At 42.5% G+C, this 15066-nt stretch overlaps 2 protein-coding genes across 3 annotated transcripts; one reads left to right on the top strand and one right to left on the bottom strand.

The window, feature by feature from the left end:
* Window positions 1-44: 44 nt before the first annotated feature.
* Window positions 45-4638, bottom strand: capza1b (capping actin protein of muscle Z-line subunit alpha 1b). The gene is made up of 10 exons (XM_084480287.1): window positions 4542-4638; window positions 3634-3697; window positions 3468-3519; window positions 3266-3329; window positions 2984-3190; window positions 2579-2658; window positions 2338-2416; window positions 2098-2169; window positions 1881-1943; window positions 45-1490 (listed from the first exon to the last, which is right to left on the bottom strand). Exons 1-10 carry the CDS (start codon window positions 4578-4580, stop codon window positions 1350-1352), a joined length of 861 nt encoding a protein of 286 aa, XP_084336413.1. The 5' UTR covers window positions 4581-4638; the 3' UTR covers window positions 45-1349.
* A 331-nt stretch (window positions 4639-4969) lies between these two features.
* LOC311359088 (acylamino-acid-releasing enzyme-like) lies at window positions 4970-14897 on the top strand. 2 transcript variants are annotated; one of them, XM_084479042.1, is made up of 23 exons: window positions 4970-5279; window positions 5737-5866; window positions 5992-6118; window positions 6223-6310; window positions 6515-6590; window positions 6721-6812; window positions 6991-7068; window positions 7197-7334; window positions 7451-7542; window positions 7639-7679; window positions 7892-8013; window positions 8173-8233; window positions 8360-8457; window positions 8576-8627; window positions 8811-8899; window positions 9136-9274; window positions 10944-11027; window positions 11236-11316; window positions 11534-11622; window positions 11933-12123; window positions 12471-12573; window positions 14239-14345; window positions 14456-14897. In XM_084479042.1, the coding sequence occupies exons 1-23, from the start codon at window positions 5268-5270 to the stop codon at window positions 14559-14561; spliced, it is 2196 nt and encodes a 731-aa protein (XP_084335168.1). In that variant the 5' UTR covers window positions 4970-5267; the 3' UTR covers window positions 14562-14897. The 2 variants fall into 2 exon arrangements, with proteins under 2 accessions (XP_084335168.1, XP_084335167.1); XM_084479041.1 differs by lacking the exon at window positions 4970-5279 and having other exon boundaries at window positions 5644-5866.
* The last annotated feature ends 169 nt before the right edge of the window (window positions 14898-15066 follow it).

The raw sequence follows: 15066 nt of genomic DNA, 5'->3' as shown, positions 1-15066 counted from the left end.
GAAGTAAATATTACAAACAGAAAATGACAATCGAGAACAGCCCATCATGATCGATCCATTTATTTGCTGAACAGAATGGGGAGGTACAGTATTTAACTTTGTGACTGCTCGGCACACAGCTTACTATATAGTGTGAGGGTTGAACACAGCATATACAGCTAAAATGTAACACATTTTTAACCGTTGATCTGGCCTTTCACCATACATGGTAAAGCTGCATGTTCACTTGGCATAGATTTACACAAGAAACGCTTATTGGTTAAACACAGTTTGCAGTGGGATATTTTAAGACTCAAAACAGAAGCCAGTGTATTAAAATATAGATTTGCATACATGGGAGGGATTATGGAGTTCTTTACCATAGGAAAGAGATTTTGGCAAATAAATCTTGGTAAATGTTTCCCTTCAACAAAGGAAAAGCTTTGCAGCAATAAAGGTTACACTGCCAAGGTATGAGAGAGAGAGAAGCACATGGATGGTGGATTGGAGGCAGAGGAGCCTTCACTGCACTTCAGCCCTCACAGTGTTTGCAGCCATGGATGGAATATGCATAGGGCAGAGAAGTACGACACGCAACACATGTAGAAACCCTTCCTCTGCCCCCTGCGGATGCCAACAAACACTGACCCTGCCGTGCAGGGAGAGAGCTTTGCTAAAGGTCTGCCTGCTACAGATGAAAGAAAATTCTATAAATCCATCAGAATAGTGTCAATTTGATAAACACTGTCTCACTGATCCATCTCCATTATGCCACGATAGGAGGTTTAGGACAGGTTGAGATTCTCAAAGACAGTTTCAAATTTTCATGTCAAACAACAAGCTTTCCCATTCCTCAGTTAGTTTTTTCAATAATAAATACACTTTGATAATAATTCCTGTTCAAAATAACAAACTGTGGTAACAGGAGTTTGTGCTTACAATTAACAGCTGCCCTGTAAGATACTTTCTAATTATGCTTTTGTAACATGAGCAACTGTTGACGATCTAATTCTTGGCAGATTATTCTGATTCCCTTCAATCAGAGAATCATCTTTCTTTTTTTTATGTAGCAGTCCCGAGCCACTCCCTTTACGCTGACTCTAGTCGTCTCCCCTTCCACATAGATGCACAGAACCTTCTCCAAAAACACTGATGTTATCCAAAACCACAGTTCCCTTACAATAGATGGATACCTGTGCCAAACAGTCTGAAAATCTTGTGATTAACATTGATTTTTTTTTGTGTGTTTTTCATGTATTCCTTGCCCCATACTGATGTATATTTGCTTTGGTTAGTCCTTGAACATGTCTCGATGCACTGTGGCCCAGGAGAGTGTCCCATCTCTCGGGCCAGAGCCTGCCTTCATTGCGCTAAGCGTTCTGCATCTCCTTGCCGATCTTGTAGCTCAGGATCTTGTTCCAGTCGATCTTGGTGCGCGTGACCGGCAGCTGGCGGCGCAGGGCCTTGAAGGTGGTGTCCGACATGGTCTGGTAATTCTCACTGATCGCGGTCTGGAGGCAGGAGGAGACGGTAATACAAGGTCTTTATAAGTAGCACAGACATTTCATGCAAGCACGGTTGACTCTCAAATGCAAGTTCTGAATCCGCCCAATTTGAGTCCTCACCAGTCACCAGATAAATAAAAAAGCCCCTTCACAAGTTTCATCACCACTGCATTCTGCTTCTCTTTTGGTCTGATAACACTGGGCTTTTAAGACACAATCAGTGTCCAATGCCATTCTTGGTATTGTCAGTGGATGTCAGTGGGGAATTCTTAGTATTTCCCCACTGACATCCTTTAAGATAACGGCACAGATAGGACAAAAGAATGTCTACACAGATTACCAATACAGTAGTAAAGAATGAAAAACCTGAAGGCATTCTTCAAATAGTTCGCTCACCTGGTAATCATTTTCAGCATTCTCAATGATGTCAACAAATTCCTTAGCGGTCTGGTTTTCATTCTTAAAAGTGAAAAAAAAAATAAAAATGAATCATACCAACAGAGGAATTCCAGTACGCGGTTAGAGCCCACAAAAAAGTAGCCATCATTCATTACTAAATAAAAACACATTCCTTATGCAGGTCTGCAGGTGCATGTGTGAATCATCAACTCACAGTAACAGGGATTGAGTCTTCCACTTCCTTGTGGCTAACCAACTGCACATTACCATCTTCATAGTAGTGCACCTAGCGGGAGGGGAACAATTATTATTATTATTTTTTTTACCTTTTCACTTAAAACAAGGCTGGAGATGAAATTATCAGCAATGGGGATTACAATTGCAATGGACAAAAATTGGCATTGTTATTTTGAAGCACCAATACTATAAGCACACGAGAGTTTGTTAAAATCACCTGGATTTTCAGCACTCCCACCACATGGGCCGTGGACTGACCGAGGGTGAGCTTCCATTCTGACCTACAGCGCCCGTTCCTGTGTCAAAAGCATCCACAAGGACCTCTTACTTTACAATAATGAAACACACCACTGATTGTAATCATGCAAATATAAATGGAAGAACCAAAAGGTGAATATAGTTAAGTGTTATATTGGATGCATATCAATTGCCCAGGATAAAGAGGAAGAACACAATACCAAAAGTTTTTAGGTTGAAACTGATGACCCTCGATGCAAGCAATGATTGTTTGCTGGCCATCAACAGTTTTCCCATAAACCTAGAGAACAAAAATAATAATTGCTTTAACATCCTCCACAATCTAAATAGAGCTGAGCACTACGAATTAAATACAATGTCAAAATTATAGGAACAATGGAAATTACACACTATTATTTTTAAGCATACTTTAGAATAGAGAAAAGCAAGATTATCATCTCTTGTGGAAATTAATTGCAATAATAAGTGTTAATTTCAAACATATTTCCAACCTTTTTTTTCATAGGTTTTACCATCAACTGCAGCTTTTGTGAAATTGCAACCACCCATCTCCTAATACCATATCCTAACAGCATGAAGTGCACGTGTATCGGTGCATGAGTTACCGTGCACACTCCACTAGGGTAGTGTTCTTTGACGTAGGCACACAGGGCTGAATCACAGGCATCTCTCCAGCTTCTCAGGGCCGTCTCGTCCTCACACGGCTGCACATCGCTCACCTCTTTCCTCAGATGGTCAAAGCGAAATGACAGATTGTTACGGGGGTCCAAGAAACGCCCCTGACCCAAGTCGCCGTGTTCGGTGATCAGAACCTTGAAAGAGATGACAGGAGATGGTTGAGACCGGTCGCTCTAAGATACTGATTTATTTAGAAGGAAGAAACCTACCGGTTCATCGTAGCCCTCTAGTTTGGCAGGGGTGAACTGATCCATATTGTACTGGGCAAAGGAGCTGTGGAAATAGTAATTTAATACTGTCCATTAGGCCTGACTGAGAGGATGAAAAATAATGTGTCCCACCGACTCTGAGGGCTCTGAAACCAACAGAGTAAAATAACGAGACAGCCAATGCTAAGTGAGCAATACTTACTGGGACGCTCCCTCCCTGAGCAGGTTGTCGTTGTTGAGGAGAAGCCGGACATCTGTCAACACAGAAGAAAGAAATACCCTCAAGCATTGCCTTGCTTTTCTGTCACAAGTCTAAGATGGTATGATCCTAACAATAATGAATGAATTACAGAACAGTAGGCTCTCACCGTTGAAGACTTCATTGAACTCTCCTGGAGGGGCATGAGTTACAAAGTTTGCTGCAATTCGGACCTATGAAGGAGTTGAAACATAGGATACAAAAATAAGATAACTGAATGTGCAATAATAATTTCCAGCTCTTTTTTGGCATTTAACTCTCACTCACAAAAGCTATAACGTCATACAATTACTGGAAATGTATGCAATAACTAGGGGTCAATGAAGGGAGACTAGTTCTGTTGATTCAGACTTCACAGAACTGTGTGTTAAGGAAGGTTAGACTAGATAACTTGATACAGACTGCACAGGACAGTGTGTGAGTGTAAGTTCGACTGCTTATCTTGATAAACAGAAAAAATAACAGTTTTAAGGTAGGTTAGACTTCAAACAGGGTAGGTTAGACCTCGCACAACTGTGTTTTACATAAATGAGCTGTAGCTCAGCTCTATCTCTACTTGTAATACGTCTATATTTGGGGTATCACAGTCAGCTGTTTCAAGAGCCGAGGCCAAGTTTGGTGATCAAACCTTCAAACTGCAACCGATCCGTTTGACCCACTAAACCGCGTTATACAGTCCTAACGGTAGCTGGCTCAAAGTTAACGTTGCATATAACTAGGTTATATCGGGGGTGGCATAATGCATAAACATATGTGCATACGAGAGGGTTCAATCCTAAGAAGAGGTGTGGAAAGCAGTTCCTTGATTAAGCCGTATAGCCATCTACATGCTTTATTCTGTAGATGGAAGACGCTAGCGGCGAGCTAACGCTAGCTGACAACAATACGTTCACCTGTTAGTAACGCGAAGGATAGTGGGGATGCTATCTACCAACAACATCCCCTGTCATTTATTTTAGAATACAAATAATACATGAAGCATGAAATGTAGTGCGAGTAATAAAATAGTGTTAAAACCTTCTCCTCATCTGACAGCGGCTCCTCAAAGTCCGCCATCTTGGCTCTTTGTGACCCCACCCACCGGCCGACAGGCAGTCTGGTGCCGCGGCGCTGCTTGTTCACGCTGTAGCTAAACACAGAAAGGTTATTATAAAAGGACTGCCAGCCTATTTATCTCGCCGATGTTGTTGCTTCATGACAACGTATTTGAATGTGCAGACTGGAAAAACACAGTTAAAGACAGTTACATTTTAAAAAATATATATATATTAATTAAAAAGCAACAGAGGGCGCCAAACGCTAGATGTTGGCGCAGCTCACTCTATGCCCGAGGCTGTAGATATGTAAATACATAGACGGCGCATTGGCCTTTGATCGTACGTCAACGTCGCCGCCATATTTGAGAGGGCAAGACTGACCTGTAAACAAATGAAGTAAAGGCGGGGTAACATTAGTCATTCGGTTGTCATTTGTTAACATTATCGTGCTTTTCATTCAAAAATTACAGCTCCACCGTTTACGTGTGTACTGTAATATAGGCATGTCTTTCCTCTCAAATATGGCGGCGACATTGACTTATCGACATTAGTCGAAACAGTCAATGCGCCGTCTATGCGTATATATCTATGTCCGTAGAAATAACGCTAGGACAACTAGTGGACAACCATAGTAGCTGCACGTAGACAACGGCCGCCGTCTGCACAGTGCACACACTGGCAACAAAAACACTTAACACTTACAACCATGGCGTCACAGGTAAGTGACAGTACATATGGATGTTATTAAATGTGGATTTAGCTAATAAACAAATAGTCATCTCTCAGAAGGTCATGAACGAAGAAATTCAGAGAGCGAACAGAATATGAGCGAACGTTGTTACTTCATATCATCCTGTAAAACTTGCTTGTTAATAGTTAGCGTCCCATGGTGTAGCTACGTAAGCCGTAAAGTGTGTTGATCGGACGGCTGCAGGAAGTCCCTGGTCAAGCCTGAAGAAACCATAACGTGAATAGGAAATCTATGACATTATCCCTGACTAGTTAGTTCACCTAGCCGATAACGGCTTGCTAGCCATCAACAAACTATTAGCAAAGAGTAGCTTGACTGTTAGCCTACTGCCGTGCCCCAGTCCACTATGAATAGGTCATTGTTTTTTGTAAGGCATTTGTTGTCAATGAGCCGCCATGTGAGTTCCTCTGCTGCGTGTTGTCAGGTGATAACCAGCCCAGAGGAGATCTCCAAACTCTACAGAGAGCTCAGCCTGTTCCCTGCTCTATGTAGAGCAGACGTGGGACCTGTAATCACGTCCCAGTATGGTGGGAAGTACAGTAACATTTACACAGGTATGCGTGTCATGTATTTGTATGTAACCAATAGTATAGGACATTATTATCGTATTATTATAGGCAATTATTATATTATATTATTTTAGGTAAACATTAACATAGTTATGCATGGTCTTCTATAGAGTGGAGCCAGCGTGACCTGGAGAGGAATGAGAATGTTACGTTTTGCAAACAGTACATTGTTTTCCATGATGACAAGTCGGTCGTATACTCTGGACCTTCAGGAAACTGCACTGAAATCAAGGGAGAGTACGTTATATTTACAGTTCCTAATTCCTAATTGCCTAATTGAACAGTTCCCACTCAATGCAGTTCCACCTTAATGTGAACTCTAATGTGCTTGTCCTGCTAAGGGTGCTGAGTAAAGATTCTCCATCTGGAGAGATGAAGGCAGTGGTGAGAGAATGTTCAGTCAAAGGAGAGGAGAAACAGTTTCTGGAGGTAAGAAGATGTCCGTTCTTGGCACCAATGTCATTCTCTTTATTTCTATTGAACTTCCCTCTGAAACTTTTGATGCCCCCTGCCTGTTTTTGCTGTCATTTTTTATGACGACATGTATGTGTGTATGTGTGAAAGCAGCTAATATGTGAAACAAAAGTAGAGGTGCCGCTCACCTCTGCCCTCTGCCACTATGTGCCCTATCAGATCTGGAGTAAGAACATTAAGGCCAAGAGCATTGACTTGACTGCACTGAAAAAACATGGCAAGGTTTATGGGGATGGTAAGAGATCTCTTGAAACATTTGTTTTCTATATTTTTTTTTATGTTCTTTACGGCTGACCTACAGAAACAAACCTACAGAAGATATATTCGCCTTTCAGTTCCCCCTCTACTGTAATGTGTCTCCATAGACCAATTTGGTTGCCTGGTGTGGTCTCACTCCGAGACCCATCTCCTCTATGTGGCTGAAAGGAAGAGGCCCAAGGCTGAATCATTCTTTCAGGTCTGTAAGCACCATTGGGGTACACCCTTCAGTACTTTAACAAAGTAATTATTATCATGTTATATTATTTTAGAAATATTAGGCCACTAATGACCACTGGAGTAAATCAATAGTGCATATGTTTTCTTTAATTTACAATTGATTCTTTATTTGAAATCTTTAATATGTATGTTTGTAGACAGAGTCTCTTGAGTCGTCCTCTACAGGGGATGAGGATGAGATGGGCACAAAACTGGAGAGCAAGGAGAAAACTAAGGTGGGTCTCTTGCAAGTCATGCTGACAAAACCACACCCTCATTTTCCTCCATTGTCTGGTGAGTGTGACACTCTTAGATCACATGATTACAGTGTATTCAGGATGTGCTTTCCCTGCTGCTCCTCTAGGGGAAGCAGTTTGTCTTTTATGAAGACTGGGGGGAGGCGCTGGTTGGCAAGAGCTGCCCGGTTCTCTGTGTGTTGGACATTGAAGGGAACAACGTCTCTGTGCTGGATGGCGTGCCTGAGGACATCTCGCCCGGACAGGTTCACTTACTACAGTGCTGATCCAAGAGCATGTCCGGAATATTATTCATGAATGTTGCTTCTATATTAATCACAGTGCACATCAACATCACCACTCTCCCTTTCTCCTTCCCCAGGCCTTTTGGGCTCCGGGGGATACAGGTGTGGTCTTTGTTGGCTGGCGGCACGAGCCCTTCAGACTTGGCCTGAAATACTGTCCCAACAGACTGTGAGAACACATGATTATAATACTAGTGATATAAGCAGCCATTGTGTCTGTGGGCTTTGTAGAAAATTAAACTTTTGTAATTTTCTGTACTCTCAGGTCCTCTTTGTTTTATGTGGACCTAACTGGTGGGATGTGCGGTGAGTGCTTCTCCGTTTCACTTCTCAGTTAGCCCCTTTTGTCCTGATATAGGCCTGAGTAGACTGTTGTCCATACTGTCTGTCTGTGTCTCCTTGGGTGTGTGTGTGTGTGTCTGTCTGTCTGTCTGTCTGTCTGTCTGTCTGTCTGTCTGTCTGTCTGTCTGTCTGTCTGTCTGTCTGTCTTGTCTGTGCGTGTGCATTGTCTCCTTCAGAACAGTTGTCATCTGGCGACAGTGCGGTGTGCTCCCCCAGGCTCAGTCCAGACCAGTGTAGGATCGTCTACTTAGAGTGTGGCATCTTTGGACCCCACATGCAGTGCAGCAGGTTGTGCATGGTAAGACACACATGCCCCCTTGTGGAGGCAACGCACCTGAACTCCTATCAGATGACAGACCAAAGGGCTGTCTTTATAAACGGATGATGGTAGCATAACAATTATTTCTTCCCTGCCATATATGAATACATTCCACAATGTGTGCTGTTTGGTTTGCAGTATGACTGGTACACCAAGAGGTCCTCAGTGGTGGTGGATGTAGTGAAGAGACCTGGAGAGGGTGAGGGACATTTAACAAGCCATGCAATGCTTTTATTGATCCCTACTACACCTAATGGTTCTGCCTGTCCTGTCTGTTCTATCTATCGGGTTGTTCTGACTATCCGAACAACCCGTTTGTCTACAGATGGCTTCACTGGTATATATAGCTCCCAACTGTCTCCACAGTGCTGGTCGGCTGACAGTCAGCGCGTCCTCGTTGCCTGTCCCCAGCGAAGCCGCAAGGTAAAAGCGGCAACCAGTGTAATCTCGGAGAAGAGAAAACGTGTGTTATTTTAATTGCAAATGAACCAAGCATATCTGTTGTTGGTTTGTTATGTTTTGGGTTTTTTATACCTTGTAGGACCTGCTTGTTGTGGATATCACCACAGGAGGCATCACTTCTCTGACAGCCAGTGAGTCAACTGACACCTCTGAAACGCTTGAATCATCATACTCTGCCTGGAACTCAAAGTTCTGTTAACTGATAGCATATTTCTGTCTCAAAAGTGGCTTGATTGCCATATTAGTGTGTTTTGTGAGAAACATGGCGCTGTTGGGGCACTGGGTCCAACATGCTATTCTGTATTGCACTTCAGAGTTCGACATCAGCAACTGGTGTATCCTGAACATAGTGAGAGATCTGATGGTAGTCAGCTTCTCCTCGCCAAACTGTCCCCCCAGTCTGGTAGGTTTAACCCTATAGTTAAGAATAGTTTCCGTTATTAAAGTGAATTCTATTTGATTTGTTATCTTGTTTTATTTAAGATGTGTAAAGGTTAGTGGAGTTTTTTTGGTCTGGGTGTGCACGTTGCGTTACAAAAACCTGTTATTCTCACATGAATTAACCAGGTGTACCAACATGCAAGTTGTTCTTCAACTGTGATGGGGATTGCTATAGGCTATGTAATTTCCTGTGTTCAGAGTGTAGGCTTCTTGCCAGCCAAGGACTCCCAAGAGGATGTTTCTTGGGTTACTCTGGAGGAATCCCAGCCTCAGAAAGACATTAGCTGGCAGATCCTGACCCTCAGCCCTCCCGCGGATCAAGACAACAGCCAATACCGTGAGAACCAATTCCCACTTATTGAACCAATTCCCACTCATTGACTCCTAGCTCTGGTGTTTTTCCTACCTTTTGGTGATATCATATATTCAAGTAAATGTTTTGGTCTGCAAGTGCATGTTGTGTTACCAAAAAAGATTGAAGACCAAAAAGATTGAAGCACCTGAAATTATTTTCTCAACATTATATATTTTTATATATATATTGCCGTGTGCACTCTATATTAGTGTGTACACAGTATATTACTTTGTGCACTCTATATTAGTGTGTACACAGTTATTACTTTGTACGCTCTATATTAATGTGTTAAGAGTCTATCACTGTGTGCATTGCTATGGTGACACAACACTGGGAGCTGCCTGGTTAGCTATGACACACCACATCTGATTCTCAAAATTGATTGGACATGCTTGAAATTGTGAAAACGGTGTTGAAGTTCAAATATGCCAAATAGAATTACCCCCATGTCCTTGGTGGGTCATCTACACGTGACATGCTTCCTACAATGTGATGTGCTTCCTCTTTCCAGTCTGGCGCTTCTGGGATGTCCCACTTATAACATGGCCACTTGCTAATCATTCAAATAGAAGGGTGTTGATTCATATTGTTGGTGATTCAGTCATTTGTGTTCCTGGAAACACAAATGATCAGAACAGATAAATATATGGGTCTAACTTATGCCTAGAGTGCAATCAGTTAAACATTCATATGGAACACAGACGTAGTCTCTAAACAAGATTAGAACATAATGGTTAAATGGTAAATGGACTGCATTTATATAGCGCTTTTCTAACCAGTGCCACTCAAAGTGCCAACAGTGGCCACTCAAAGTGTTTTACGATTTTTGCCTCACGTTCACCCATCCTACACACATTCACACACTGACGGAGTGTCAAACATGCAAGGCAACAGCCAGCTTGTTGGTAGCAGTTAGGGTTGGGGGTCTTGCTCAGGGACACCGCGACACTGAACTAGCAACATTGCCAGTCAACACGTTCTTCCTCTGGAAGCACTGGCGGTTTTATTATTTAATATTTAGCAACTGCGTTTGCAAATCTCCCATGCAATTGAGACCTAGTACCTCCATGTCAGTGGCCCAGTAGAACGCCAGAGGAGGAACATAACTTTTGAGGGTGATGATTTTAAATTGTTATGTTAATTGTTGGTATTTTGAAGGGGAGGTCTTTATTTAGCTAATTTTGTTAACTGCTTGTATGTTATGAGTTAACAGAGTTATTAAACCTCACAGGATGCTGGACAGCTGATGTGAGGTTGATAAAATGTTGAGCATTCATTCATTGGAGTGGTGATGAGACTTAGGCCATGATGTTACTTATACGACCTCGTCATAGCCGTGCCGTTAACGAAAGTTAATCAGCACCACTCCAGCCAATCCAAATTGACTACTCACCCAGGCCATGGTACAAATTGCAATATTGCTCGTAAATAAGTCCATACAGACGTCTGAGATTTGTTGCACATATAGGTGCTATAGCATATAAGTAAAAAAGAAGGACCTTGAGGAAGAAGTTGAGCTGAATGCAGTGAGTGATCTCTACTTCTCTGTGTTTGAGTCATCCCAGAGTTATCTTTTGAAGGGAATATGTATACCCTTGCCTACGTAACAGCATATCTTCTGGCTAAGACATTTTGTTTTGATGTTTTTTAGCGGGCTTGGACTTTGAAGCCTTGCTGATCAAACCAAAGGAGGCCGAGGAGGGAGTGAAGCTGCCTCTGGTCGTCATCCCCCACGGTGGGTCATCATCAGTCGGAGGCATCAGCTCATTTAATGTACTGGGGAATGTCCTCCTCTTTTGTGATCCGTGCATTGTGTTTTGGTTTTTAGGATCTTTGTTAAACATTCAGTAAACGCACATTAGTATCTGCTGCTCCTGTAAGTTTGTAATTGTGTAGACAAAGTGCTTTTCATAAAAAATGGTGAATGGTGTTTCCCCACTCAGGCGGTCCTCATTCAGTGATCGTGGCTGAGTGGCTTCTCTCACCGTCGGTGCTATGTCGGATGGGCTTTGCTGTGCTACTTGGTGAGTAGAAGTGCTCATGGGAAAAAAATATTTATACGGTGTGTATATATATTTATATTATGATTAATTATAGTCATTCATAATAGCCTTTATTCCTATTTGTGAAATGAGATACTCAAAAATAACAAACCATAGTTCCATTGACTGGAACGAATATTCCAGTCTTCTTGCTGTAATATCAGCGAAAAGATGTCTAATATTTGTCGCTTTCTTCCAGTGAACTATCGAGGCTCCATTGGCTACGGCCAGGACAACGTCCTCTCGTTACCTGGCAACGTGGGCAGCCAGGATGTACAAGATGTTCATGTGAGAACTTACTAAAAACACCCACGTTAAATATGACACGCACGTTTACAATAACATTGAGGGTTCCAATGCTCTCTGCATTATTTAATATTATTTAAACTCTATGGATGTATTTAAGTCGTTTTTGTGAGACTACTTCCACTGATTCATAATCATACCATACGATGATTTTAAATAAATGTGGCTAGCCTTTCGTTTTTTAAGACTCAATCTAAATGTTAATGTTCTGGTTTTACTCATGTGCTTTTGTGCTCATCCACCCCAGCTGGCTTTCTCCTGTGTTTAAAACACATTTCTATTTTCACACCAGTTTGCAGTAGAGAGCGTGCTGAAAGACGGGGAGTTTGACGAGCAGAAGGTCGCTCTTTCTGGGGGCTCCCACGGTGGTTTCTTGGCCTGTCATCTCATTGGCCAGTACCCAGGGTTCTACAAGGCCTGCGTGGCACGCAACCCTGTGACCAACCTGGCCTCCATGATCGGCAGCACAGACATACCAGACTGGTAATTCATTATATGTTTGTTTAAGACACACAATTTACATGTGAGGTGTTTCACTACTGAAAACATCTTGCATTAGAACTGGTATTCCCCAGGTGGGGTAGTACCTGTTTTTTAGGGAGGACGGTTTCTATACTTCTCTGCACATCTGGGCTTAAGCAAGCTGTGTGTGTGTGTGTGTGTGTGTGTGTGTGTGTGTGTGTGTGTGTGTGTGTGTGTGTGTGTGTGTGTGTGTGTGTGTGTGTGTGTGTGTGTGTGTGTGTGTGTGTGTGTGTGTGTGTGTGGGAAAACCCTTTGCAAGCTAGTGGCTGCTGATCCTGTGTGTATGACTTCATTGTAAATACGTGCAGGTGTATGGTGGAGAGCGGTTACGACTACAGTGCAGACTGTCTGCCTGACGCTGCCGTTTGGGAGAAGATGCTGAGCAAGTCTCCTATTAAACACATTGCAAAGGTCAGTTTAATAGAGGAGAGAGGCTGAGCCCCCCCTCCCTCCCTTATGCATTACTTTTGAACTGTATAAACTGAAAAAGTCATATGGGAATAAATGGAGCTACATTAAAAATAAGTTATGATATGGATCCAAATCTCCATGAAATGTACCTGGCAGGGTTTGTTTAATTTAAATGTAAATTCCCACAACAAGAAATATTTAATGGATGTCAATGGCATGGGTAAAATACATTGTAAGGCCAGTCAACATTAGTTAACTGGCTCAAAGTATGGCTCAAATAAGGAGCCAAAGCGGAAGTAGTTACTTTGATGACACTAGCTGCTTCACATATGGACGTGCATCCGTCTATTCTCCATCTATTCTACGGAGGTGCCGTATATGTGAATGACATATCCTGACGTTGGACCTCCTGAAAAAATACTACCCCCGAGGTAGTATGTTCTCCGGAGGAAATGCTAATTACCTTATATGTGAATGAGCAGTAGGATGTTGGCATTTCACACCAGTTGAGTGGGCATGTTGATGACGCTTCGGTCTACGTTTGCATGTCATTAAGTGGCACCCGCACCCTAATCGATAATCAGCCTATTGCCCTTTGTTCGCTGAATGGTTTAAAAAATATTTTAATGTGGCACTGCATATTTTAATGTGGCAGTCATTCGTGGTGAACGCTAAATGATAGGTCTTATCGTAACCCTCAAGTACAACATCATACAATAAATTACAATACATGAGTTCACGGCTGCACGCGTATATAGAAAATGTTTTTTTATCATTATGTTACATCTTTCCTGCTGTCGGCTCCCAAACCGTAGTCGAGGAGCACAGGAGGAACATTCTCTCGGGGGTAACAGCAGTGGGTCTGCTTATAGGTTTGAATATGGTCAGAATAAAGCAGACTCGTTCATTACTTCACTAAACTGACACACGCTACCGCTCGCTCTCCTCGCTCGTCCACTAACACACACATACACACACACACTGCCATTCTCGCACACACACTTGATTTCTGTAAACACAGAAATCAACTACATTTGTCCCAGTGTTTGATTGATGTGAAATGAAGCCAAAAAAGACGCCCTCTTCCTCCGGTAACGCAGTCGTTTGCGACGCCTTTCTTGTCTGTCGTTTCTTCTATTTGTCTGTAACGATCGACCGATGCGGATGTTGTGGATGCAACGGAATATATGATGCATCGCTGCAGCAACATTTAAGATGATCGCGATGAGTTCTGCCCGTTCTGCCTGCGCGCTGTCTGCGGTAAAACAAACCCGATCCCGCCTCTTGCGAACCTCAACCCTACGTCATATCCCGCCCCTTGCAAGCCCACCCCCCTTAAGCAGCCGGAGATTCTACTGATGACTGAGCGACACCGATCTCCGCATATCGGGCATCAAGTGTGAATAAGTGTGAAATGTGAAAGCAGCTACTGTTTAAGCGACTCTTGAGTTTTTCATGTGCATGGGTACCAGCATACTACAGTTGCTTTCTGTCAGTCTCAATTATTTTAAATAAGTTGACCTGCACACGACTTTGTCAGTTACTAAGGTCTAAATGTGACACACAAGGTGGGCATGACTTAGCCAGTCTATTGCGAGCAGTCACACTGGTCCATCAGTAGTCGGCAAGTATTGCATCACATGGGTTGTTTTAAATCTTCCCCAGGTGAGGACACCAGTGTTGCTTATGCTGGGGGAAGAAGACAAGCGTGTCCCCAACAAGCAGGGCATTGAGTACTATCGGGCTCTGAAGGCACAGCAGCTCCCTGTCCAGTAAGTATTGGGCGAACAGCGGACCAGTAGCCAGTAGCGCCAGTAGTAAAACAACCTGCCGTTCAATGCTTGGATAGTCATTTGACCTCTGTGTTCCCCCCACTTGTCAGGTTGTTTTGGTACCCGGGCAACAACCACTCTCTCTCCAAAGTGGATGCAGAGTCTGATGGTTTCATGAACGTCGCTCTGTGGTTGATACAGCACCTGTGCAGATGAAGCAGCCTGAAGCAAGACTAAGATGGATACAAACCAGTGGGTATCAGGCCTATAACTGTTTATGGTATCAGGGTACCCTGGACATACAATAAGACGCTATGCTTCTCAGGATAAAGTGAGGTCCAAGCCAAATGATTTTTTTTATTTTTACATCTGGGATTTACTACCCATCCTTAATTAATGGCAAATTCCATTATATGTGTCAGAAAATTAATTTTGACTCCATAACTTTAACTGAATGTAAAAACGTATTAGTTTTGGTTTGCTCCGTCTTCCCCACAACGAGTTCAAAATGTTATATTAAATTGATGTTAAAATAAACTATTTAATATTAAAGTTGTGTGTTCTCTTATTTTCTCCTAATTGGCTCTCTTAATTTTGTCCTTGGGTTCATAAATAATACATTATGCAGAAACTAAAATCATTTTTATTCCCTTGCCTTTAGGTTTATTTCTTATTTTATTTTATTTTTTAATTTTGTGTACCCTTTATTTCCTGCTTTTAT

This window comes from Micromesistius poutassou (genome assembly GCF_964030765.1).
Source record: "Micromesistius poutassou genome assembly, chromosome: 15".
NCBI lineage: Eukaryota > Metazoa > Chordata > Actinopteri > Gadiformes > Gadidae > Micromesistius > Micromesistius poutassou.
The sequence above is the reverse complement of the archived record's forward strand: the minus strand, read 5'-3'. Positions and strand labels throughout refer to the sequence as shown.